The following is a 27676-nucleotide window of genomic DNA, read 5'->3' on the forward strand; positions in this document are numbered from 1 at the left end:
CCATTTGCTTAACAAACTGGCTAATTTTAACCTCTGTCTCTAAGACCAGAACTCTTTTGAAGGGAAGGAACAAAAAAGAAAGAAAGTGATATTTAACACATTTCTATTTCTGTGCTACACGGTCTCTCTCTGAGGTTGCAAGTTTGAGCCTAATTGATTTCTTCGTCAAAGGGGAAAAAGAAAGACAAAAAGGAAAAACAAACAACGGCGAACCCTTACCTCACTTACACTGCAATCAAACCTCTCCAGTTCTGTCGACTGCTGAGCTTTTTATTTTTTAACACTGGCCAAGTGACTTGCATAATTTAAGATCCTTTCTAGCACTGATCAGCCTGCTCTGGCCAAGCAGTTTGCTGATTAATTATTAATCAGACTGAGTTTAGGATGAATAATCAGCAAGAGTCAGGGCTAATTTGCAAATGTCCCCCAGGAAGGTTATCACTTAAAATATTTGGTGGAGAGGCTCCACGTTAACCTTTGCAATTAGCCACAGGACATTGTTACTGGTGAGACAGAGGTGGGTCTCTCCTCCAAACGAGCCAATCTTGGACACCTACTAAGTGCCAAGCCCTGCACTGGGGGCTTTTCATGGTTCTGCAGGCAGTGGCGGGGAAGGGGAAGGGCACAGAAAAGAGACTCACACATAGTAAGCAAGCAAGAAAATATCTAGTACTGACAAATGCCTAAAATAAAGCAAGATGCTGGGATGGTGAGAGAGGGTTTAGATTGCATGCAAAGGGAAGGCCTTTCTAAAGACAGAAGATTAAAACTGAATTTTTGCATTTAAAAAAGATGGGTCTTAAAAAAAACCCACTTTGAAGGAAGAGAATCTTAAGCTCTGGGAACAGCTAGTGCAGAGGCCCTAGGAGGAAGCCTCTCCAGCCCATCAAGGGACAGGGGGAAGGTGAGTGTAGCTGGGACACAGTGAGGGGGTGTGAGTGATAGCAGGGAAGGCAGGAGTTGGGCAGTGACCCAAAAAGGGAGAGTCTTGTTGTAGGATGTTACTCTAAGTGCGACAGGAAGTTGTTGGCAAGCCTTAAACGAGGGAGACATGATGTGATGTACAGAAACATCAGCATCCGAATGGCCATATGGAGGATGGATTACAGGAGGGACAGAGGCAGGAAGACAAGGCCACTGAGTGGCCAGAGATGCTGGGGCAGAGAATGGACACAAGCAATTTCCCGTTTGGAGCAGACAGGTGGAGAAGGCTGGGCAGAGGACAGGTTAGGGATGAGCAGGGAATGAGAAACCAAGGTCCATGGACAGGAGAATGAATCAACAAAATGTGGTATGAATATACCATGGAGTTTTATTCAGCCATAAGAGGGAGTAGAATTCTAGCACGTACTGGAACATGGATGAACTTTGACAACATCCTCAGTGAAATAAGTGCACACAAAAGAATAAATACTGTATAATTCCACTTAAAGATGAAATAGCTAGAGTAGTGCAATTCACAGAGACAGAAGAGTGGTTATCAGGGGATGGGAGCAGGTGGGGTGTTATTTGATGGGGACAGAGGATCAATCTGAAGTGAGAAAGTTCTAGAGATGGATGGAGGTGATGGCTGTACAACCATGTGATATGTATTTAATGCCACTCAATTGTAAACTCAGAAATGGTTAAAATGGTAAAATTTTATGTATATTTTACCACAATTTAAAAAAATCTGCTTGGAAGTATTCATTTTGAGATTCCTGTTAAGGTTTTGAGATTCCTGTTAATATATATGGAGCCCAGGAGGTTCCTCAAGGCTGGACGTTTAAATTGAGTGCCAATGGCATATAAAGAAATGATACTCAAAGACAAAATGTGATTTGTTGAGGTTACCTGGGAAAGAGGGTAAATGGAGAAGAGGAGGGTCTCTGGACCCCCTAGGCAGTCCATGTGTGAGGCTGCACAGAAGTTGGGCAGTGGAGGAGACAGAGAAGGAGTTGGAGCAGGAGAGGCCATAGGTAGGTAGGTAGCTGTGTCATTCCATGCAGCCAAGAGAAGGGAACAGTTCAAGGACAGAAGACCAATGTCATGTGTTACCTAGAGGCCAAATCCAGAGACAATGGAGAAACAACATTGGATTTGGCAACCTGGAGGTCACTGGCAATCTTATCAAAGTCATTTTTAGTGGCAGGTGGGGCAGACCCTGAGAAAGGGGTCCATTTCCAATAACCGGCAGTAGCTGAGAGGGAATGAGTAATGGGGGATCTTGGTGCATGCTAGTTTTGTTTTGATTTTAGATAGTAGGTATTAGAACACATCTCTATGTTGTTAGCAGTGCTCAGGAGAAGAAAAATTATAATGAATGAGGGAAAAAGGAAATGAATTTAGCAGGGAAGTCTTTAGGGAGTGTGAAGTCTGGAACATAAAGGGAGGGGCTGGCCTTTTTACAGGAGCCAAGACATCACATCTGCTGAAATACGAGGTGTGGCAGAGAGATAACTGATTCACCAACCATTTCATCTCTGCATCATGTTTCCAGGCTCCTTTACAGCTAGGCTGGACCATGTGGTTATTTCTGGCTGATGAACTATGTGGTGAGTGATGTGTATCTCTCTGGCCTGGGGCAGTGAAAAGCCCATGCTAGGCTCTCCACTCTTCTTCCCTGCTCTGGCATCAGGGAAGGCCACATACTCCAGGTGGTGCATCTACAAGATGGTGGAACTTCCTTGAGCCTGGACACTCACCTGCATTTCCAGGTGGATCAGAGCCACTCCCGACTGACCCATGACAGTCACGCAGCACAAGCGAGAAAGAAACCTTTGTGGTGTTACACCATTCATTGAATTTCAGGATTAATGAAGTTCAGAGAAGGAAGTGGCAAGAGATGAGGCTGCAGTGATAGGCAAGGGTTGGATCAAAAAGGGTCTTATCAATGGCTGGAATTTTATTCCACAGACAATGGAAAATGATTGAAAGTTTCTGCCTGGGGCTTAGCATGTCAGATATGCATTTTAATTAAACCATTCTCGTAGCAGTGGGGAGGTTGAATTGAAGAGTGCCATGAAGCTGGGAAGTCAGTAAGGAGGCTATTACAACCCACAAAGAAGAAAAGATGATGGGCTGAACTGAGGGAGTGGCAGTAAAGATGGAAAAATATGTTACAGGAGTTACACTGGGAGAACTCAGGGAACAGGGATGGTTTCCAGATTTTTGGATGACTAGGTAGAGGGTGGTACCAATAAAGTAAGACAGGAAACAGACTCTGACCATTTTAATAGCCAATTATGAGTCGTTTTGGGACACGCTGAATAGGAATATTGGTGGACCTCAAGGTGGAGATGTCCAACAGGTGGTTGGCTCTACAGTTTGTCACTCAGGAGGAGGCCACGCAGGGGAGCCAGACTCCGGAGTTCTAAATAAACAGGTGGTACCTGAAGTCGTGAGAGCAGATAAGAGTACCAAGGGAGAGTGTGTGGAATGGGGGGAGCAGTAAGACAAAGCAGAGTCTTGGGGACATCAAAGGAAACAGAGAAGGATGGTCAGACAGGTCCAAGAAGCGTCAGAGAGAGCAGCGTAAAGCGAAGGAAACGTTCTAAAAGAAGGAAATGACCAAGAGTGTAAGGGAATGCAGAAGTGCCAGTGAGAGGAGACCTAAAACATATCTTGTGGATTTGGCACTGGCAGTGGATAGTGCTTGGGGTGAGGGGTGCTTCTCTGATGATGATCTTAATATGAACGTTTCCAGGGGGAGGCGGGGGATAGAAGCCGTAGAGAAGCAGGTGATGAATTAATGCCGATAGAGGACTCCGAGACAGACCACCGTCCAAGACCTTGAATGAGATGTTCCTGGAGGTGATGGAGTTCTACTCCTCCAGGAAGCCTCCCACTTTTCAAGCCAACCCGGCCCTCTCTCTTCCTAGATGAAGAGATATGCTGAGTTCAATCTGTCATTTCATCAGACTGTCAAATGCTAGTTTTCTGTATAAATCCTGCTTCCCGGGTGAGTCTGAGTGTCACACGCTGGCCACGCAGCCACTGAATGAGGAAAAGCTGGGATGAAAGAAGTGTAGGCTCAGGGTTAGAACCAAGGGCTTAGGTCAGGCTTAGGAAGCCAGAAAAAAATCTTAGGAGCAAGACAGGTAAAATCAGGACGAACCACAGGGGAAGTGAGGCCAAGAGAGAGTCTCACAAACTTTCATGGTGAAGCATGAAAATGGAGACCAGAAATGGGGTCTTGAACATCCTAAATGAACTGATGTCATTCTGGAAGGCAGGTTTTGCCAGAATGAGAGGCCACCGGAAGGGCCCAGAACAGCTCCTTCCATCTGTCTTAGCTGCACCATCAGGCATCTGGCAGCTCCTCGAGAGAGAGGTCGAAAAGAGCATCTTGTTGTCTGGTGCCCTTCCCAGTCCTGGCACGGGCCCCCGCATAGACGATGTACTTAGTACAAACCTGTTGCATGCAGTCAGCGCAGACGATGTACTTAGTACAAACCTACTGCATGCAGTCAGCCCTGCAGGGGGCAGGACAGCTGCCTGACCTCGGCTTCCCACACACAGGACTTTGCCAAATCACAAGCTCTAGCAGAGCCGCTGTGCCAATGGTGGACAATCCCAGCTCACTTCCTGCTCCTCCTAGCTGCGGCTTTTGTTCTCTTTCTGAGAGCAAGTTCTCACCCAGGGGAGCAAGGAAGTCACGCTGATACTCTATAGAGAGTGCAAAAGCCCTGGCTCTGACTCTCCAGACGTGCTCTGTCGGCAGTATGCTGGGGCACTAATCCTTTCCTACTGCTCAGCTGCGGGGCTTGGAATGCTATTTCCAACTCTGAGAGATACGGGAGATGAGATTTTAAAGGGCTGGTTATTTATGGCCTGGCTCCTGATGGATACAACAGATGCAATTTCATGGGCTCCATCAGAAGAGAACAGCTTCTTGGGGTGGCTTAAAGCACTGTGATGTGGCAGGGAAGGAGGGGGAAGCAAGGGCCTTCTGAACCCCCAGGAAGGCAGGTAGTTCTGTGTCTCATCCCCTTACCAGTTCCAAGTGCCACTGGGTTTGCTCCCAGTGGTCATGCTCCATCTCAGCTGCCTCCTGAGCATCTCTGCCAGCTTGAGACCTTGGCCCTGCCTTGCTCTTGACATTCAAACAACCTGAACCCCTAGAGGACAGTCATTAGGCCCATGACACTCCCATGTATGAAGTTTAAGGATATACAGGACATTGTGATGATGGGCTTTACAGGTGCAATTCCCTCCACCCTGAAATGCTGATCCCTGAATTCTTCCTGCAGTGACTCTTTCTCAATAGTCAGGTCTAAGCTTAAACCTGATCCTCCAGAGAGGCCTCCCCTGGCTCATTTATTTTAATAGGGTCCCCACTGCTACTATTCCCCATCTTGTTCATTTCCTTTGTGGCACTCAACACGAGTGAATTGTACATGTGTTTTGTGACTTTATTCGTATCAGGCTCTCCCAGGTAAACCAGAAGTCCCACAAAAGCAGAGACTTTATCTGTCTCTTCCACTATGGCACTCCCATGCCAAGCCCAATGCCAGCCAGCAGAAGGGCCTACAGAGTCTGCTTGAATGAATAAATTATGAAGGAAAGTTTGGTAATAAAGGCTGATGGTGATGATGAAGGAGACACTGCTGAGGACGATGGTGATGGGGCTGTTCCTGACGATGATGTCTCACGGCTCTGCCATAGCATCTACCCGAACGCCATTTTTTAGACGTAGCTATTCATTTCCCCTGCCCATCTCCACTACAGATCCCCCAAAACTGTGTAGCAATAAGTAAGGGCACCTGTGTCCCTATATCCAGGCTCACCTCCTTCTTTGCTGTAGCCTTGACTTCCTCTCTGTGCCCATTATGTCCTGGGGAGGCCAGAAAGCACCACCATCCCCCACTCCACCCAAGCCCTGTTCCTTCTACTGTGTCCATCTGCTTGGCAAACAATCCTTACGGTCATTAGGCAGGAATCTGGGGACCATCCCAGGCTCCCTGTCTCCATTCCTCTTTTCCAATGAACCCACCCCAAAGCAACTGAATCCGTATCTGAGATGTTGCTTGATGTCAGCCCTCCTCTTCATCCCTTCACAGCTGTCATAATTCAAGGTTGGATCATCTCTGGGCTGAGTGGTCACAAAATAATTTTTATAGCTGGTTTCTGAGCCTTCCATTGGACTCAGTTAAAATCCAGAGTGACTATGCTACTTCTCTACTTAGAACACTTCCATAGCCTTCTACAGTCTTTGGAATCCTCTCTGAGCTTATGAACATAGGACAAGCTTCTTGCTGACCCACACTCTCCCTGTGCTCACCATGCACCCACCCCAACCCACCAGAGCCCTTTCCTGTTCCATGACAGTGGTAAACCTTACTCTTCCATGGAATTCAAAGTCACTCCCTCTGGGATTCATTTATCTGAGTCCTTCCAGAAGCCCCTCCCATTATCTTCTCAGTGATCCAATTTTCCTTTGGTGAACCACCCCTCTCCTCCACTCCCAGCCAGGGGTTTCGAGCAGGACAGACAGTCATGTGACTTGGGCCTGGTCAGTGAGAACACTCTCTGTCAACCCTGATGCTGGAGGCCTGAGCACATGGCTCAATCTGGTCCAGTCAGGGTTCAGCTTAGGGCTTTTGTGGGAACCATCAGGAAAAAGAAGCTTCCTTTCTGCTGGGATTGTTAACCAAGCAGAATGCAGGGAGCTGACGGTGGCTGCCTTTGCTACCTCATGGGGAAAGCATTCCTGAGAAAGCTGACGCATAAGAGAGCAAAGCTGTGGGAGGGAGAGAAACAGATTCTGATAATATTATTTGCATACCTTGATCCAGCAGTCCCTGAAGCCAATCCCTCCACTTTCCAGTTACAGAAGCCAGCACGCTCTCTTTTTAGCTTGAGTCAGCTGGAGGTGGGTTTCTATTTCTTGAACCAAAAGAATACTATTGCATTTCTCTTTTTCAGTCTCTATGGAAGCTTCTTTATACCTTTTAGAAAGGCACCTAACATACGATGTTGTCAAGCATTTAATTATATTCTGCTGCTTTGCTCTGACTGTGAGCTCCAGGGTCCAGCATGATGCATGGCTATTACATAAACATTTGTGGAGGGAATAAACAACTCCTTGGGGACAAGACCGTGTCTTTGTCTCCCTAGCACCTAGGAGAGCCTAGTTCATAGAAGGCTCTCAATAAATGATTACCGAAAATAAATAGGGGGAAAGTAGCAAAGAATGTAAATGATCTAAACCAATGGTTTGATAAAGTACATGTGAATGAATAAATAAGTGAATAGTTATTATTAACAAATCCCCATTGGCATGCTGTTCTCATTCTAATTATATCTGAATCTAATGACTCCTGAATGAAATATCTAGTTAGAAGTCGCTGAGATCAAATGGTTCTAGTTGGCTCAAATTTCATGTGTAAAATGCTTAATAATTAAAACAAAGTCTTTCAAAGAGGAGAAAGAACGTTGCTAGTGAAATGTTCAAACTGGATGTCTGTAAAGTAGACGGGGATTTTTGTATCTCTACCTACAAAAACAAAAGCAAAAAAAAAAAAAAAAAAATGAAGGGGAAAAAAGCAAAGAAAAGCCCTCAAAGCTGGATCCAGAGAGTAGGCTGAACCTGCTTTCCAGGGAAATTCTCTTTCTAGAAACAGCCCAGGTCTAGTGGGTGGCCCCGGGGGCAGGAAATCCAGATAGTACAGCAGGCGGAGGGGCCAGGCAGGCTCAGAGGCAGATGGTGGAGCCCCAAGGTGGGTGGGTGCACGGTGGAGAGAATCCTGGGACCACTTCCTGGCCCTGTATCTCAGGGAGCAGGGGAGTTCCCATCGCGGTGGGATGCCTGGCCGGCCGCAGCCCTAGGATGATGCTCTCTCTGTCCCTACCCCCCTGTTTCCAAATAGCACCCACTCTTCGAGGCCTGTCTCAGATGCAGCCCCTGCCTTTTGGCCTTGCTCCTCCCACCCAAGGGCAGCGTCCTGCAGCATGCCCTTGTTTCCTTTCCTACTTCAAAGGTTGGGTGGAGGAAATATATCACGTAGAGGTCCACAGGGCTTGGCTTGGGGTGTAGGGACACAGGGAATGTGTAGGCAGATGGCAAATGATCCAAGCGACACAAATAAAGAATGGAAGTCCAGGGGTGCTTGGGTGGCTCAGTCAGTTGAGCATCTGACTCTTGATTTCGGCTCAGGTCATGACCCCATGGTCATGGGATCAAGCCCCATGTTGGGCTCCGCACTGAGCATGGAACCTGCTTAAGATTCTCTCTCTCTCTCTTTCTCTCTCTCTCTGTTTGTCTGTCTCTCTCCCTCTGCCCCTCTCCCCAGCTGGCTCACTCTCTCTCTAAAGTGAAAGACTGAAAAATTTAAGAATGGGAGTCCAAATACACCAAAGGGGGCAAGAAGGAGAGGCTGGGAATCACTGGCAGAGACTGACCCACAGGGTGAGAGCAAAGAAGGTGGTGGGTGGCTCTAGGGTCTGCTAGAAATCCCTCATGTGGGAAGGAGCTCTGCACTCCTACCAGCCTCCCCACCACAAACACACTGCTGGCAGCCCCCCCAGGGAAAAGATGGCTTCAGTTCTGAGTGCAGGCGGGGCCCTGCCTGCCCTGCCTGCTATAGGAGGAAACTGCCACCTGGCAAAGGAGAGAAGATGGGAAAGAGAAGGAGCAAAGGAGAGAGGAAGGCCCAACCGAAGTCTGTAGCACCAGCGATTAGAGGCAGCGAGATGGTGCCGGGCAGAGATGGGCCTCCCCCTGGGTCTGGTACAGTGGTCCCCTGATTGTCTTCTCCATTCTCTCTGCTCCTTCTCCCCTACGCTGCAGGCCCCTGGGAGCAGGTGCTGTGCCTGTCCCCCAGCGAAGTGCCCCCCGCTCCTAGCCTGCACAGAGCAGCCACTGTAGCTGCAGCAGTCCACTCCTCATCTGCTCCTCTGACAAGGCAGGTAACTGGCCGGTCTGGGGCGAGGTCCAGGCGAGAAGAGGTGATGCTGCCTGCAACATGCTCACCAAGTGCAGCTCTGGGAAGACAGTTTCGATGAAAATCACCACCGTCTCTTCTGACCCTTGCAAGGGCATCCTGCAGCCTGACCCAGTCCTCCATACCTGGGTTTCCAGGCAATTCCCGGGGAGCAGAATCAGCTGGAGGGACCAGGCCGTGCCTTCCTGCCTGGCGAGATGCCTCCGAGCTGCCAGGCTGGGAAGAACGGCCACGGGGGGATCACTGAGAATAGGACCATCAAGGCTCTGGGCTGCTGGAGAAGCCCCATCTGACCCTTTTCCCTTCAAAGGGTGAGCCCCTAACTCTGGTCGCAATCTCAGGAGTGTGAGATCTATTGTGAGCCAGGCAGCAGTTTACTTGTTCAGCCCTTTCAACATGCTTTGTAGGTTGGGATGATGAGCCCGAGTTTGAGATGTGGAAACTGAGACTCAGAGGCAAGTAAAGAGGCTTTATCAATCACTAAGAAGTGGATCAGGGTCCTGAGCCCAAGTCTTTCTGACTCTCAGGCCTGCTCGCTCCCCAGTTAGATGCCAAGATACACAGACCCCCTCTCTTATTCTTGGAGGGGACGTCTGGCGTTCTCTCCTTCCGTGTAGCCCCAGAGGAAGAGCCTGGAGAGATTCAAATGGAGAGTGTCAAGCACAAGGCAGAGGGAGGAGGGCAGACAGTCTGGCACTTGTGTCTTCTCAGTGGCCTTTAATTCACCGATTTTCTCCACAATGGAATGCCAGCTGCATAATGGGCTGGCAATCTCTTGTACTTGTTATAACATGATCCTGATACCCTCCAGGGACACAGAACCCAGGGTCATAAAAAACTGAGTTTTTAAACCCCAGTTCTGCACCACTCCCCCCCTCCCCACCAAGTCCTAGCCATCTGAAAAAGTCCAGGGGCCTCATGAGGAACTTAAACAATGGTGAGAGTATTTTCCTAGCATTTGAGGGGAAGGAATGGGACTCCGTGAAGGGCAGAGCCAACTGACTTGGTCAGAGCAGAGCAAAGACCCNCATCTGGTCCCTAAACTGAGTTCAGTGAACTAGAGACAGAAGAGCTTATGTGTAAGAGTGGTTGACTTGGTGCAATAAATGGCAGTGACTTGGAGGGAGTGGCGTGTGCCGGGGTGATTTGGCTGTGTTGTATGTGTGTGTATGTGAGTGTGCGTGCGTGCGTGGTTGAGGAGGAATCCAAATATGCTATCTGGATTTAACTCTCAGTCAGTTCACACCCAGCTTTTGCTCAGCACAAAATAAAAGTTAAAATGAAAATTTAAAAAGCAATTAACTCCGGAGAGGGTACATCTAAAATACTTGGGGGCTTCTTAACCTGTCAGAGTTACATGGGTTAGTGCTCATCATCTTAAGAGCCTTTTCCTGTCCAGCACGTGTGCTGTCAGATTCCCCGTGGCCAGTCACGGACCGAGAAACAGGAAGAAGCAGTGCACTGGCTGATGCACGCACACTGCGGGGCTCTGTGGTTCCGGGCACACAGCGCTATTTCTGTGCACTCCACCCGCCCGTCTTCCTCGGTGCCAGCGCAAGGCTGCCAATTGATTATATCCTGCCATGTTTTTGGCTTTGAATTGTCCTTTGTTTCATGAAATGATGTTCTGAGGAGCTGGCAGGTTTCTTTCTAATGTCCTTACTTGGCAAAATAAAAAACAATATCAACCCTCTTATTTCCTCAACTGTTTGGCAATTTTACTTGTATGTGAAATCCAAACAGCTGGAACCCCCAATTAAAAGTCTCCTGCTTGTATCCCACTTGGGGAAGACGGTGTGGAAACTGAGTCAGGAATATTCCGTGCCCCCCACCCCAACCCTGAATCAGTGGGAATCTGCTATCAGGTAAAGGAGGTAGTGGAGATTTTTCTCTCAAAGGTGTCTCTGTCGGGGCACCTGGGTGGCTCAGTCGGTTAAGCGTCCAACTTCAGCTCATGTTATGATCTCACGGTTCGTGGGTTCAAGGCCCGCATCAGGCTCTGTGCTGACAGTTCAGAGCGTGGAGCCTGCTTCAGATTCTGTGTCTCCCTCTCTCTCTGACCCTCCCCTGCTCATGCTGTCTCTATCTCTCTCTCAAAAATAAAATAAAATATTAAAAAAAAGATATCTCTGTCTTCTCAATAGTTGAAGGCACGTCCAGTTGTTCACAATCATCTCTTCTAATAGGATCTGCAGTCTTTCTATGCCTCGGCACAGAACTCAAGAAAACATCCTAAAATCTTAATGTGCGGTGATATAAAGCAGCAACTCATAAACCAGCAACATCGCAATTCACAGGGACCCAGGGATCCATAAAGGAGAGGGGCAGGGGAGAGAGTGGGTTCTTTGCACACACGTCCCAAGCCTCCAGGTTTGTTTATCCATAATTGCTATGCAAGTATAAATTAGAACAACAAATGCATCCTGGCTGGAAATGGTGACACCAACCCTATAAATAATTATAATTTAATCTTAGAGTGAAGAGTTCTGAATGACTCCCCTAACGATTTCCTCGGCTTAATTCCTTCCCCCACTGAGTGACTTAATAGGAAAAGGAATAGTCTTTCAGATTTGTTTCACTCCAGAAGTTTGGACAACGCGTAGATTCACACCTGGGGGGCAGAAGCTGTGGAAGACCGCTCGGCCCACGGGTAAACAAGGGAGTCAAAGAGGCCTTGGGGCTGGAAGAGACGGACCTGGCAGTCCTATTATCTGGCATCTGCTTATCGAAGCAAAAACTTGGGAACGAACTACTAAGAGATCTGAAGAGTACACTATGTCTATCTTACGAGGGCGTGCCACACAGCCCTGGTGACCCTTCACAGATATAGCAGGTTGTAACGTGCTGCCATGGCTACAGAGATGGCCTTTCAAGTCCAACTCTCCTGGGGCTGAAGCCTGGCTCTGCTCCTTCCCAGCTGTGTGGCTTCAAGCAAGTGACATAACCTCTCTGGACCTCACTTTCCTGGTCTGTAAAAGGAGGAAAATGATGCTACCCTACTTCATAGAGTTTCTATGAGGAAAGATGAAATTATAGCTGTAAGAGCTTAGAACCAGCCTCTGTGCGACATGTTGATAATAAATGCTCAATAAATGATGCCATTATCACACCTATTATGTTTTGGAAGCATCTGCCATAATACAGGGAAAATTTCCATTACATAATACTAAGTTAAAAATATGTAAGTACAGATAGATTTTCAGATCTGAATTTTGTAATATTAAAATATATATAAATAGCTAGCTAGCTTGATCCAAGCAAAGCAAAAAAGGCCAAAGGAGAATATATCAAAATTTTAATATTTCTTATTCATTTCTCCATACCTTTTTATATTTTCTCTGTGTTCTACAAGAAGCATATGCATTACATTTACAATGAAAGAAACGGGTATTTAACAAAAGGGGGTAGGGGGACAGAGGGCCTTCAGGCTGGCAGTCACTGGGATTTCAGTGCAGAAGAGGGTCACCCAGGCTCTCATCCCTGTTCGTAGCCCCAAATGTCCAGCCGCTGCCCTAGACTAGTTGATGGAATAGCCACCTGTACATGGCGGTCTGTCCTTGGCTCACATGTGCTTCTCTCAACTCTCCATCCAGGGTAGTGAATGACCTGGCCAAGTTCACTCGACAAGCGTATGACACCACGGTCTTCCGACTCCCAGGTCAAATCGCCGTCCACTGTACCAGGAAATTTGAGTTCTCCGGGCTACACGGGTCCCCAGATCTCTGGGTCCGTATTTGGGAGGAATCTGTTCCCACTTCTTCCTTCTGAAATAGTCACACCTGGCTCCTGCCATAGGTTTGTCTGATTTTCTCACGCTCAAAGGACCACGTCTTACACAACTAGTGTTTCTGTCCCACGACATGAAACCTGGTCTGAGAGAGGTGTTCAAGAGACGTACCCCTGCCTTCTGCTTGCTCCCTCTCCCTCCCCTCCCCATTCACACTGACTGCGGAGCTCATTCCAGGCGCTGTCCTCCCCCAACAATTGCACATACCCACTTTCTGAGTCCCTCAGAGTCCTCAGGGACACCTCGTCTGCCCTTGTCCCCAGGCACGGAGCCCTGCCTTCCCCTGTGCAGCAACGGAAGCCTGCAAGGTGCCCGATCTTGTCTGAGGCACATCTAGACACATCCTTCCGTGAGCATGTGCTGTGCTGACACAGGTCCCCCTGTGCCCTCGGCCTGATAACACAGCCACAAGGAGAATGCGACAGCACATTCTAAGTGCCACACCACCACTCAAAGTCTGTCACCCAAACAGGACACTTCCTGAAGCCAGCCTCTCCTTGGGCATGTCCTGTGTGTCTAAATCTGGGACTGTACCAGCAACTGGGGCTAAGTCTCGTCATCCCTCCCCTCCTGAACCCACCAACATCGAGAGTCTCCACGGCAGGTAGGACACAAGCAGAAAAGCCCCCGCATTTTAGTAAAACCAGAACGACGGGGAGGTTAGTCCTTCCCATCAGAAATAGGAGGAATGCCCTGCCCTCCGCAGGGCCCTGGGAGTGGGGATTTCCACTTAAGATTCTGTTCCCTTCGTTGGATGCTATGAATACGTCCTGCAGAGATGGAACGGTACTTCAGATCATTGCGCCGAGACCCTGTCCACATCCTCAGATCAGGACAGTTTTAGTCTCAGTGCACCAAGGCCCGTCCTGGAATTCTTCAGCAAGGATGCCCATCGCATCGGATACCAAAATCACTGTAAAAATGGACTCTGGCTCAAAAAACGTGCAGTGAGTTTTCATTATGATGAAAACCAAACCCATCAACTCATCAGTATGTGGCCAGAGGGCCTCAGACTGCAGGCCCAGATGCCGAGGAGACTGTGGGTGAGCCAGAGTCTCCCTTGGAACCGAGGAGGGGACAGGACAGTGTGTGCTTACCAGAGGGAGGAGCCTTCGGTACCCGTGACTTCCAGAAAGTCGTAACCGTCCTCCAGCTGGAAGTCAATAAAGACCAGGGCGATGGTGTCTCCCAGTTCGGCCAGGATGGTCCAGGTGCAGTCGGCATTGTTATGGTACTCCGAGGGGAAGTGGGGGCTGGAGATGATGCCGCTCTGACCCCGCAGGGTCCCGCCACAGGCATCGTCCGCTGTGGGCACAAAGAGAAGAGGCTCGTGTGAGGCGGTCAGGTTCCCAGGCCCAGGCACTCGTGGGCTTCACACATGATGGGCACAGAGGGTCCCAGAAATGATGCACAGGCCGGATGGGCCAAGACCTGAGTCTGAGTTGGCCTGGTAATAATGACACCAAACACTTCTATAGCCCTTACCACGTGCCAGGCTCTGCCCTGAGAACTTCTGATAGTGTTGTTCTCATTGAAAGATGAGCAAACCAAGGCCCTGCGAGGTTGAGTCACCTACCTAAGGTCACACAGTCACTGAGCTGGGATTTGAACTCTGACATTCAGAGCACATTCAGAGGACCACGTATGCTGCCTGTCCTGCCGTGACCCAGCTGCCACCTTTATCTCCATGGTCACGACTGTGGCGAATAGGACATCTCTCCCCACCAGATCTTAGGAACGCTCCAATATGGCGACACTCAACCCAGCAACCCGGGGCAGAACTCAAAGGGCTGCCAGGCCCAGCCTCCATCATCCTTCCTCCCGCCCTTGTCCGCAGGCCAGCTCTGTCCTTGTGCAGTGCACGGTCCAGCCTCCTGCTCTGTGCTCACCCCGTGCCCTCTGCCAAGGAGGCCCTCTGTCCACAGCAGCTCTCCTCAGGCTTGAGGCCCAACTCTGATGCCACTTCCTGGTAAAGCCCTGTTCCCCCAGGTGTTTAGCGACTGCTCTCTCCTCTGGGCTCCCGCAGCAACGTGTCCGACTTCAGACATGGCACTTTGCGCTGAGTGACCTGTTCCTACATCTGTCTTCCACTCTGGTTCTGAGCTCCACCAGGAATCCCCAAGGGCAGGGACCCCTGTTTTACTCATTCTGCCGCTGAACCTGGCAGTCTCGCTGCTCCAGCTGAAATCCCAGCTGAGACTTGATATTCAGAAAAAATGATCTGGGAAACACACTCTGACATGTAATAGTTAAGAGCACTGGCTTTTCTGAATTATTACAGACCTTGGTTTGAATCCTTTCCCTGCTGCTCACTAGCTGGGTGACGTAGGGGAAGTTATCTAAACTTTAAGCCTGTTGTTCTGGAGGCTGTAGGCAAGGAAATGATTATAATACACTTAGCACATGCTATATTAGAGATAACTGGTAAAGAAAGAAAAAAAATGCAGCATCCGGGTTCAAATGTGTACCAGAGACAGCAGAGTAACAATAATAAAAGCTAATATTTATTGAGCACTTACACTATACCAGGTACTATTCTAACTGTGCTACGTATTTCATTTAATCCTTACTATGACCCTGTGAAGTATCATTCCTGCTTTGCAGGTAAGGAAACCAAGGCACAGAGAAATTCAGTTATTTGCCAAAGGTGACACAGCTCATAGTGATGAAAGGAGCTGGAATCCTAAGCTCCTATAGCCCGTATTTCCAGGGCCTATGCTCTTAACCAATACCCTATCTCCCAGGAGTACAATTCATACTTGGAGGATGTAGATAAAGCAGCATATTACTGGGTAAGTTGATTTAGGAAAACTTAACAGAGGAGATGCCAGTAGAGCTGGGTTTTGAAGGATGGATAGGGTTCCCTAGATAGGGGCGCCTGGGTGGCTTAGTCGGTTGAGCGTCCGACTTTCGCTTAGGTCATGATCTCGTGGTTCGTGGGTTCGAGCCCCGCGTCGGGCTCTGTGCTGACTGCCAGCTCAGAGCCTGGAGCGTAATTCAGAGCCTGTATCTCCCTCTCTCTCTGACCCTCCCCTGCTCATGCTGTCTCTCTCTCTCCTAGAAATAAATAAATATATTTTTTAAAAAAGGGTTCCCTAGATAGAGAAGAAAGGGAATGGCATTTAAGAAAACAGGGAAATAAATGTCATAAGCACAGAAGCACAAAATCACAAGGCATGTGCAATATAAGTAGCTCTAGATGGCTTATCAGAGAGTGAAGAGAGAGGAAGGATGGGTGATGTAATGGACATGTAGGAGGACCCACATGACAGAGAACACGGGGCCAAGACTGGAAGCAGTGGACTATATTGGAAATAAAATGGATTTAGGGGTTAGGAAGGTCTAGGTTTGAATTTAGGCTCCATGATTCCCCAGCCATGCGACCTTGGGAAACTTATTTCCAGCAGCTTCATTTTGCTTCTCCGTACAACGGTTTGCGGTGATAACTGAATGGGACCATTAATGTGACGGGACCTAGCATCAGCCAGTGGCTGGAGCGTGGAGATGCCCAACAAGTGCTAAGTTCTCCTTTTCCTTCCCCTTCATCTTGAGAATCAAAGGTAGTGAAGGGATATGATTAAATTTTCATTTTAGAAAGATCACCAGGGCTGTGGCACAGAGGAGATCTGGATCAGGGGAGTGGGCAGGATGCTTTTGGTAGGACATAGTCATCAAAGCCCAGAGGAGGCCAGATGAGCTCCAAGCTGAGGCCATGGGGACAGCGGGAAGAGCACTGATTTCAGAGAGACTTAGGAAGCAGAATCTACAGGACTTGGCAGCTGGGAGGGGTGAGTTCCAAGTTTGGGGCATGAAAATCTGCAGGAGTGAAAGATGCCTCCTGTGGCAGGGAACCCAGGAGTGAAAGGTGCCTTTTGTGGTGGGGAAGGCAAGCAGGGGTTCAGTTTTGGATCCCAGGGCTGAGTGTGTATGTGGGGTGTCCTGGTGGAGCTGATGGCTGGGTATACAGAAGCAGTGTGGGATGGAGGTCAAGGTGAGTTTATTCGGTGGTCCCAAACTAGTCTCATTAATGTCATTCTACAGGGTCAAGTTCTATTTCAAGAGAATGCACCTACCTCTATATGCCAACTCTGATAGTGAAGAGGTTGCTCTAATCATCACGGCCTGAACAAGTGGCAGCGGCAGGGGGAGGAAGAGAAGGAACAGAAAGGATTCAAGAGCCGGGCAGAGGAGAAGAGAGAGGACGCAGCCTCTGCCGGGAGTGGCCAGCAAAGGAGAAGAAGAGGGAGAGAGGACGTGGAGTGGAGGTTTCTAACAGGGCAGCAGGGTGGGTTGTGATGCTATTTGGGTAAACGGGGGCCCCGGAGGAGAAGCAGTTCTGCGGGGGGTAGTGATGGCCCTCCTCCACTGCCCCTCTGTACTTGCAGGCTGAAGGTGAGCTGCTGAGGGCAAACACACAGCGATGTCCATGGAGAGAATGAGCGGGGGGACCTGCAAGGCCAGGAGTCAGCAGGATGACGAGCAGCTCTGGCTCCATGGGAGTAAAGAAGGCCCGGCAAGAAGCGACATTTAACCGTCAGTAGGCAGAAGCAAAGGCATCTGAAAGGAAGTTGCTTTAAGAGCCGTCACTGGGGCGCCTGGGTGGCTTAGTCGGTTGAGCCTCNAAAAAGAGCAGGCAGGGTAGGGCCAGAGGGGAAGCCCAGGGGCGGAGTGGAGGGCGAGGGAGCAGTGTCAGGGGTGTGGGACAGAGTGGCGAGCCCTGAGTCCACACTGTCCCACCTGCTCGGGCCCGCGGGTCCAGGTGGACAGCACAGCAGCAGGCAATGCTGGAGGGGAGCAGGTGGGGGGTGAGGCAGGGGACACTCAGGAGCCTCTGCATAGCTCTTCTTGGAATTCTAAGTCATCCTACACTGTCCTCAGCCTCAGCCCAACCAAGACCACCTTGTGCTCTCCTCCCACTGAACCTGACCTTCTGGTGTTTCCTTCCCAGAGACTGTCAGCGCTGTCTACCCAGTGTCTCATGCCAGAGGCTGGGGCCATCAGTAGCTTCTCCCACAGGCCACACGCAGCCAGGGACCAAACCCCGTCCCTCCTTATAAGTGGCTCCTGACGGGCCTCTCATCTATCAGCCTTGCACCTGCTCCGCGCAAAGCCTCGTCCTGGTCCAAGTCAACCACAGCCTTCCTTGTCTCCAAACATCCCTCATGCTCCAGCCTGTCATTCTTCACCAGAAGCCTGAGCGATCCAGGAAACACAGACCTGAGGATGCCACTCTTCTCTGTAAGAACCTTCAGTAACTCCCACTGGCACTCAGGATAGAATTGAATATCTGTGGCTTACAAGGACCTTACAGAGCCTTGCCTCTTACCGGTCTCTCCCTGCCTGCTTCCTACCACCACGCTGGCCTCCTCCTGGCTCTTCTCATGTATCAAGCTTCTCCTTGCTCCAGGACCTGGAAAGTGCCATTTTCTCTTTCTGAAACTTTCTTCCCTACCTCCCCTCTTCCCTGGCTGGCCCCTCCTCAGCCTTTGGGTACCAGTCCAAGTGTCACTTCCTCAAGGATCTTTCCCCCTAGCTTATGTTTTCGAAGCACGACATACTTTCCCATAATGAATTATTTCCCCAAATTAATTAATAAATAATGCCATTTATTTAATGGCTAGACTGTAAATGCCATGAGGGCAGGAGTCGTGTCTGTGGGCAGCAGGCCTGGCACAGGTCTCCTCAGTCACTGTGGTTTGGTGGCGTCCAGCCCCTCATTGCCATTTCTAAGCGCCTTCTGCCATCCAGAAGCCTCTATGGTCAGGGGCTTTGGGAAATTTCGTTCCAGGTGTGAGTTGTAAGTTTCACCTTAAGAAATGTCTTTTAGAACAACACACCTTTGCCTCTGGACCCAGAACTTCAGGAGCAGTACTCTCCAGCTGGGAAGTACAAAGGACTGTTGGGATTAAGCAAAGGGTTTAATGGAGCCTTGGGGCCACTCAGCTCTGAAGAAATGAAAATGGTCCCAGCATTCACCAACCTTCCTGGCAAATGGCAGGCAGTTCATAAACATTTGTTGAACAAAGAAATGAAACAAGACATGGAAGTTCAGAGAGGTTAAGTAACTCCCCTAAGGCCACACAGTGGAGGGGAGTCAGGAATCCAGCTGGGTCTCCTGGCATGAGAACTGTGGTCTCTTTCAGGATACCATATGTCCCCGCTTGAAAGCAGTCTGGTAAAGCCATCCTGAGATCCTCAAAGCTCTTCGTGATGGTCAATGATTTCTAGACCATGCTGGAATTGAGGACTTGAGAGCTTGAGGCTCTCTGGCTGGAGCTGCCAGTCCCCTCCTTGGAAGGTGGCACCTTTACATTTACATCCCTGCCTCTCGGGCTCCTCTGACACCCTTTTCCTGAACTATCCTGTTTTGATTGAAGATGCTCTGAAAGTTGTTTGGAGATTTTCTCACACTTTAAACAAGGCGCCATATTTCATGGTTACAACTTCAGAGCCATAAAATATAACCTTCAGCTGACACCACGGTCCTAAAATATTAATTTACACTTCCTCCTTCTCTGGGAATGGGTATTCCGCAGCGCCATTAAGTCGTGTATATTCAAAGGTGCAGGTGTGTTAGGCTGAGAGTTGCCCTTCCAAGTTTATGACGTTATTTATGATCGACTTTAAGTTCCACTGAAATTTCTTCAATTAACTATAATTTTAGAGAACTATCCCTTGGCCCCCTTGGGTGTCTGCTAACTCTCCAGTGACTCACAAATTTCAGGTAGGGACGGTGGAACCTGCATCCCGTCCCTCCCCTCCCTGCATTTTAGGCCAGCACCAGTGCAGGGGCCTGGAGGCCTGCAAGCTTGGGGAGGGGGGGCGGGGGGGCTCTGCTCTGGGCTTCTGTTCATATCCTCCACCCCCAGGCTACTCTGCCTCTGAGGAAACAAAAATCCCCAAAGGTCTCAGGGGAGAAGCAGCCATCTGACAACTCAAATGTGAGGCAAAGGGAGCCTGGGTGCAAGTGCCCCAAAGCCTCGATGCTCCCTCTTTTCCTTGCGCTGTGTGGCTCAGTGTCCCCGGGGGCCCCAGGACCTGCTCAATCTCATCAGTGCCCTCTCTTGGCTTTATCAAGGACACCCCTTCTTAAAATTAAAAAATTGCATGGGTGCCTGGGCGGCTCAGTGGTTAAGCATCCGACTTGGGCTCAGGTCATGATCTCACGGTCCGTGAGTTCGAGCCCCACGTTGGGCTCTGTGCCAACAGCTCAGAGCCTGGTGCCCACTTTGGAGTCTGTAACTCCCCCTCCCTCTCTCTCTGCCCCTCCCCTACTCACACTCTGTCTCTCAAAAATAAACAAACATTTAAAAAAAAAAAAAGAATGAAAGTAGCCCCCAGCAGCCCCCGGCTCCCTCCCTACAGCTCGTGGGACAGGCTACAGAGGAAGTCAAGGGTGAGTCACAGGAGACTGGGCAGTCCCTGGCCAGGTAGACTCATCAGGGGGTGCATCTATGCGGATCACCCATGAGGATCAAGCTCTCAGGCCCTGGGCCACAAAGCCGGAATTTCTGGAAGTAACAGTGTCACCGTGAGTCACCTGCCAGGGATCACAGGCCATTGTTCTTGGCTGCGGGCGACAATGATGGTCAAGAAGACAGCTGGTAGATACAAGGACTTGGGAAGAATCCTGGCTCCACTGCCTTCCAGCTGTGCAACCTCGCCTCTCCAGGCCGCAGTTCCCTTGTGTGAAATTGGGGATCACAAAATCTGAACCTCCTGGGGTTTCTCTGAGGATCCTGTGAGGATTAGAGAGTGCAGGGTCTGGCACATAGTTAGTGCTCGATAAATGCCAGCCGGCAGTGGCCGTGGAAGTCAAAATCCAACAGCTAACGCTCACTGAGTCATCGCTACGAGCAAGGACTTCTGCTGCACGCATGACATTTATCAATTTGAACCTTACCTCCACCTTATGAGTTAAGTAGTGTATTGTTATTATTTACAGGTGAGAAAACAGGGGCACAGAGAGGTTGAGTAACGAGCCCAAGGTCACTCAGCTAGTAGGAGTGGCAAGGCCAGGATTTAAATCCAGAGCCCATTCTGGACACTTCTGCTATAGTAACAGTGATGACAAAGGTGCTTAGAGGACTGGTGACCCCAGTGGCAGAAGAGGAACCCCATAGTTAGGAACGGTGTCTGGGAGCCATGGTACATTCCAGAATCACTCAAGGTCCTCACTGCCTGGATAACTGGTGCTTTCTGCCTGTTGTGTATATGAGCAGCCAAAGGGGCCCTGAGCACAGCTCTCAGACCCCCTCTGCCATCTGCAGTGCCACCTTAGGGTCTTGTATCCCCTTTCTACCTCTTTTCAGCTCAGAAATTCTCCCAGACAAGAACTAATACCCCCGCTTGGATGTCTCATGGGCATCTCAGACTTCGCCTAGACAAAATGGGCTCTTGATGCCCCTGAGGCACATGCCCCCCCTACGCCCTGTCCTAGTCATCCCCTTCTCAGTTATGGACATTCCCACCCTGCCAGCATCTAGAAAGAGCCTAGGAGTCAACCTTGATCCTTTATTTCATCAGCAAAGCTATTGGCCATGACCCCAAACCACGGTCCCAGTCTCCCTTCTATCTCTGCCATGGCCACCTGGGACCCAAATGCAGAATCTCCAGCCTGCTTGCCTGCAACAGCTGCCACCTAGCTGGCCCTCCTGGTTGCACCTCTTGCCCACTACAGTCCCTCTCATTCTAGCATCCAGAAGGATCTTTTTAAAAAATTAAGTTCAAGTGCACCACGCCTGTGCTTAAAATTCTTCCCTGGCTCCCTCCCAAGCTTAGAACCAAACCCAAACTTCTTGTTCTGCACCACTACAGCACCCCCTCTCCCCTATTCTGCTTTGCCACATGGGACTGTGTTCTGATTCTCTAATATGTCAAACTCTCTCCTGCCCCAGGGCCTTTGCACCAGTCATTCATTTTGTAGGGAATGTCCTTCTCCTGGTCTTCACATAACAGGCTCCTCTTATCATTCAGGACTCTGATCAGATGTCACCTCCTCAGAGAGTCCCCTCCTGACAGCTCCATCTAAAGTAGCCTTCCTGTCACTAGCTGCTTTATTTCCCTCATGATCTGAAATTTGTTTATTTGATTTTTATCTGTTTTCTGCCTCCTAGATGCTCAAATGTAAACCCATGAGATCATGGATCTGGTCTGACTTTTCGTCACTGCAAATCTCTGTATCTAGAACAGAAACTATCTAGCAATTGGCACTTCATAACTAAGGATTGAGTTAATAATACTGGCACACAGTAGGCACGCGTGAAAAGCTGCTGAATCCCGAGTGAACAACTAACCCTTCAAGGCCACTACTCGTGTTCCGCACTTTGAAACTCAGAGAGGCTTAGCAACACACCGGTGACCCGCAGCTATGAGCTGGCACAGGGCTGACTTGGGCTTGTCTGACTCCGTGCTCCTTCCATACTCAGCACACTGCCTCTCTCTTGCATTCTGTACGGTCCGCCCCACCCCTCCCCCCTACCCCGGGGCTACAAAATCTGGAATGCAGCTCGTCTGTGCTTCTGCAGACCAGAGCCCACCCCCCTGTCAGGGCACAGCCTACACGTCTGGCTTGAACCTCTGAGGCCAAGCATTTCTCGCTCAGGCTGCTTTCTCTCCACCTCCCTCTCAGCACCCAGCACATCTGAATCCTGTTCCTTCTCCATGCAGTCTTCTTTGCTCCAGGGCCAATGCCCCTCACAAGTTAGAGGCCATTTCCTAAAACCCACATGGTCTTCCTTCTTGTGATTCAAGCTTGGAGCCTCCCAGGGTGAAGGTGCCCAGAAAGACACAAAGCAAAGCAGGGGTCACGAGCCCTGCCTCCTTCCCTCTGCTAGCTAGACCAAGCCTCAATGTGCCAGCAGCCTTGGGATGGGCCTCGATGGAAGTCAGCCTCACACCTGCTCTGTCCCTGATCCCAGTCGGTCCTTACTCCCCCTTAGCCTGGGCTGTGTCCCCAGACTGAGTCTACCTTGCAGGCAGGCATGTGGCATATCCTGTTTGACATAGGGAGACAGTGCCCTCCAGCCTGCTCTGGGAAGCCTTGGACTCAGGCTTTTGTGTCACTCGGTGCTGCTGGGCAGGTGGGCTAAGTCAGGCCAGGAATTTGCCTTTTGGGCTTGTATGCCTACATGATCCTAATGGTGAATAAGACCTATCCAGCCATCCCCTCATTCAGCAAATATTTACGGACCACTGCCCAGTGGATGAGGTTTATCCACTCGCAGATGCCAGCCCTTGAGAGTTCTACACAAGAGGAAAAAAGGCCAAAAGGCTTTAATTCTTCCCGAGTATGAACTGTTAACTCCGGCATGGCCATGGCTCTTGGCATCACGCGGGCACATGAGGAGCAGCCTTAGCTCATAAACAGCTTGGCCTCCTCAGGAAGCACAGTTTGGAAAATCACTTTCAGAAAAACCACTGGCATTATTGAGGACGCTTCTCAGACTATGCTTGTGGCTCATAGTGAATTAGAAACGAGAGGTGGACACAAAGCCCAGAGAACAGGGGAGGCGTGGGGGCTCAGAAGGTGGGAGAGCCACCTGTGATCCTACAGTCTTTGAGTAGGAGCCACATCTCATCCCCCTCAGATGCCAGGGAGCCTCTGGGACTGAGTCCTTCTGGAAGTCACACTTGACATCCGTGGCTGGTTTCCCTGTTGTGTTCCAGAAGAGGGCACTCTCTGGTGTGGCTAAATTGGAAGGTACTTAGAGAGGACTTAGAAAGATCAGCCTGGGAGTCTTTCTGGAAGGGCCTTGTTCGTGCTAAGGAATCTGAACCTGACCTATTGTCATTCTAAGCAACAAGTGATCCTGTCAGATCCGTGGCTTAAAAAGTTCGCTCCAGCAATGGAGAATGGACTGGGATGAATGTGGCAGGGAACAGGCAAATGGCCCATCACCAGGTGTTACTGGATGGGGCCCCCAAACACTGGCAGAGGCATGGAGGGGAGGGCTGGGGCAGAGGGAGATGCGCCAGGGCACGGTGGCTGATGGTGCAAGGGGCGTCTGGCTTGGCCACCTTGGATAGCGACACTCTTCACCGAGCTGGGGAACACAGCAAAAAGAGCAGGTTTGGGAAGACAGGGTTAGATTTTGGATGTACCCCATTCGCAGCACACTCTGGGGAAAGGTCAGTGGAGTCTGAGACCCACGTGGACCCGAAGCATAGGAGAGAGGATGGAGCTGGGGACAGAGACTAGACAGCCACCTCCACACAATAATTAGAAGCCATGTAGTAGATGAGAAATTCCAAGAGATGCAATATGTTTCCAGAGATGAGGCCATGCTGAGCCCTCCAGCATTCAAGGGGAAGAATGGCCATTATCTAAGAGGCCAAAAGAGGAAGGAGAGAGGCTTGGGAGACAGTCGTGCCCCACAAAGGCACCCCATGCCCATGAACCACTGTTGTGATATGAGTGCTGGGGAGGCATCGTCCCTGTACACTCTGCCCCCCACACCCTGCCATATAGGCACTAGACTGGGGACAGTGAGCCAACCCGGCAAAGGAAGCCTCCAGGAGGTGGCCCTTATCATTTATCTTTTACTAGTGGATTAATAAAGAAAGGTATTTTCACAGCCAGTCAAGTTTCTTCCAGGTGAAAGCTCTCTTTGTTCAAGACAATACCACCTGATACCTACATAGCTTGGCTGGGAAGGGATGCTTCTATAGGGAGATGGCAAAGCCAAGAGGCAATGGCTTTTGTGCCTAAGTTGACACACGTCCTACAGGGGGGTCCAAGTTAAGAGGCACCAAGTGGAGGAGGTTGGAAGGAGATGAGAGAGGCAATGTCTGCCCTCAGGGAAGCCTGAGTCTGCCAAGACAGAAGCCAGGGACAAGCTTCCAGGGAGAAGGAGCCGGAAGCTTTGGAGGCTCACGATTGCTCAGACTTTCATTTTACGCCATTTGCATTGCTGGGATGTAGACTCCCTGTGTTGCCACAAACCTTCAACAAAGGCCACGCTGCATGCAAACACCTTTGCCAGTGGGTTGTGCTTTTTGTTTTGTTTTGTTTTTCCCCCAGGACAGGAAGAGATGCAAGAAAGACAGGCCAAGTTCCTGACCTAAGTTAGCAGAGCAGAACCCAGGGAGTTGAGCATGGCGGTTGAGTTTCAGGTTCAGAGAGGGCTGAAGCTGACGAAGATCCCCGAAGACACGGGCAGGGTAGTGGATTTCCACCTTATTGAGGTAGATATTGACGTGAAGTATATTGCATAGGACGGGTGACAGCCCCTCTGCCCCTGACACTTGGGCTGCCTCTATTTTTTAGTTTCCATATTAAAAGAGTGTGGTATTGATAGTGTTGTGGGAGGAAAGAGAACTGTGGGTTTTGTTTCACACCTAGAATACTTGATTCCATTTACTCTCAGGTTTCATATTCTATTATCATGTCACAACTCTTGACACCCTTCCTTGGAAGGTCAGAGTGTTCAACGGTGGCACCCTCTGGGCAGGGAGTGGGCAGGGATGCTCTAAGAGGAGTGGAGACAGCAGTTTCCAGCCCTCATTGGCCACTCAGGGCCATACACCTGTGTGGAGGGGCCCAGGTCTCACCCGATGGGTTTGGTCATTCCTGATACCAATCATGTGATGAGAAGCACACCCCAAGTTAGAATGGGGCCTAAGAGGAGGACTTAGGAAGGCGAGAAGGGAGACTCTAGTGCCCTTGGGTTCCACCAAGATAGACCAAAATGAGTGACAGGGAGTAAACAAACATGGAGGCGGATGGCAACTCACACTGCCCGGGTGTGGCTTGCCTGCTAGGAATGAATTCATAGCCGTGTGTGGGCTCAAGAAAGGGTGATGTGATCAATTAATCATGTCTGCCATTGGAGTGGGAGCAAGGGAGGAGAGCTTTGTGCCAAGTATTTTCCACCCCTGGTGTAGACAGTATAAAGGGTGTGCTCATATGGCCGGAGTGGGGAACTTGTCTCTTCGAGTTAGTCTTTGGATAGTAATTACAGAAAGCCTGCCTTTAAGAGAAAGGGAAAACTTGAACCCAAAGGGAGCTACATGTTCCAATCATTTCTCGACTCCTTGAAATGATCCCCACCCCCCGCCCCAGACCTATATCTGAGTGTTCTGGGATCCATACAATTTAAAGACGAGAGTTTCAAGAAGAAAAGAGTGGTCAATAGTGCAGAAGGCTGTTGAGAGGTCAAAAAATATAAGGGCCAAGACAATTCCCATCTGATTTGGCAACATGATGCAGAATATTGGGGCCAAAGGCCAGTCTGCAGAGGAGTAAATGGGCGGTGGGGCGAGAGACCAGGCTGGATGGAGCTTTTGAGATGCTAGGTGTTCCTGGTGGCCTGGGGAAACGCTACAGTGCAATGTCACAGCCATTAAAAGGTGGCCTAAAAAATCTACATGCATGATAATCTCAATTATACACATATTCATAATTTATGCATAGTGCAGTGTGTATTGGAAGATGAGAAAATCACTATTAAAATGGGTAAATTTTGTTTCTTCTTTACTCTTTTCTGTATTTTATAAGATCATTTGAAATGATCATATGTTATTTTTGTCATCATATTACAAGAATGGGAAATTACTCTGGAAATAAATTCAGTTATTATGGGGTGAAGGGGCAATAAGAAATAGGCTGGGAAGGTGCATCTGGATGGCTCAGTCGGTTAAGCATCTGACTTTGGCTCAGGTCAGGATCTCACCGTTCGTGGGCTGGGGCCCCATGTCGGGCTCTGTGCTGACAGCTCAGAGCCTGGAGCCTGCTTCAGATTCTGTGTCTCCCTCTCTCTTTCTGCCCCTTCCGCTCTTACACTCTTTCTCTGCACCTCAAAAATAAATACATGCTAAAAAATAATTTTAAAAAAATAGGCTGGGAAGAGGGTGACCACTGTCCTGGTTTGCCCGGGACTTAGGGCACTTCCAGGATGTGGGACTTCCAGAGCTAAAAATAGGGAAATCCCAGGGAAACCAGGGTAAGTTGGGCCACCGTAGCTGGGAGGCTGAAGCTGATATAGCACCAAAGGGAGGTAATGGGGTTTTGGGAGGCTGTTGGGGTAAAGAGGTTTTGAGCATATCTGGAGGCTGAGAAGACTCCGTTAAACAGGGAGAGAGAAAAGAATAATTGCCAGGGTGGGGTCGGTAGGAACAAAAGCAGCTGAGGGAGATCCATGCACAGGACAGACTCTGTAACGGAAAACAAAAGATGTTTCTTCTAGACAGGAGAGCAGACTGGCTAACGGTAAGTTTGTTGATGTAGGGAAGGGGATTGAGGGAGTGAACACCTGAGGGCTAGAAGACCAAGTGAGGCTGAGAAGACTCTAGAATAGCTGGGGACCCTGGGGACCTTCGGTGGCCCCCAGACATGTGCTCCCCATAGCGGGGACCCCAGGCCTTGCTGGAGTGCATAGTAACTTCCCCACTGAAGATCAGGTCCCACTGGAAGTCCCCTCCTCCCCTCCAGTCACTGCCCACCTCCCAGACCCTCCTGGGTCACCTACCTCTGCAGGAGGGCAGGGGGAAGTCCCACGTGGCACTGTTCTCAGAGCCAGCGTGACAGGTGAGCACGGCGTGGCCCTCCAGGAAGAAGCCGGGGTTGCAGCTGTAGCGGACCTTGTCCCCGAGGTTGAAGGTGGAGCCCTGCTGGACGCCGTTGGGCAGCCGCCCGGGGTTCCCACACGTGTGGCTGGGGAGAACTGTGAGAGGGAGACATGCAGCCTGTGAGCTGAGCTCGAGCCCCGACACCTGCATCCACGCAGCACCCGCCCAGGCGGGCCGGCCCTCTCATTTCTCCTGCAGACGGGCCGGCCCTCTCAAGGCTGCCCAGTCCCTCCATACCATCCGTGGTCATGCATTAAGGAGGAGCCACACTGGTAACCAGCCATCCAGGTTTCCCACCTCTTCCCCTGCACAGCCATGGCTGTGGATTACGTTTGTCCCATCACTCGAGATGCCCCAGGGAAACCACTTTAATCTCTTGGGTTTGCTTGCCCTGATT

General features: G+C 49.9%; 1 protein-coding gene across 1 annotated transcript in view; it reads right to left on the reverse strand.

The window, feature by feature from the left end:
- The window catches only part of CSMD2 (CUB and Sushi multiple domains 2), a 543202-nt gene that overhangs the window by 375766 nt on the left and 139760 nt on the right, over nucleotides 1-27676 (reverse strand). The window contains 2 exon segments of the mRNA XM_077769466.1: nucleotides 13809-14016; nucleotides 27180-27374. Coding sequence (XP_077625592.1) covers nucleotides 13809-14016; nucleotides 27180-27374 — 403 coding nt within the window.

This window comes from Crocuta crocuta, unplaced genomic scaffold (genome assembly GCF_008692635.1).
Source record: "Crocuta crocuta isolate KB4526 unplaced genomic scaffold, BGI_CrCroc_1.0 scaffold351, whole genome shotgun sequence".
NCBI classification, from domain to species: Eukaryota; Metazoa; Chordata; class Mammalia; order Carnivora; family Hyaenidae; genus Crocuta; species Crocuta crocuta.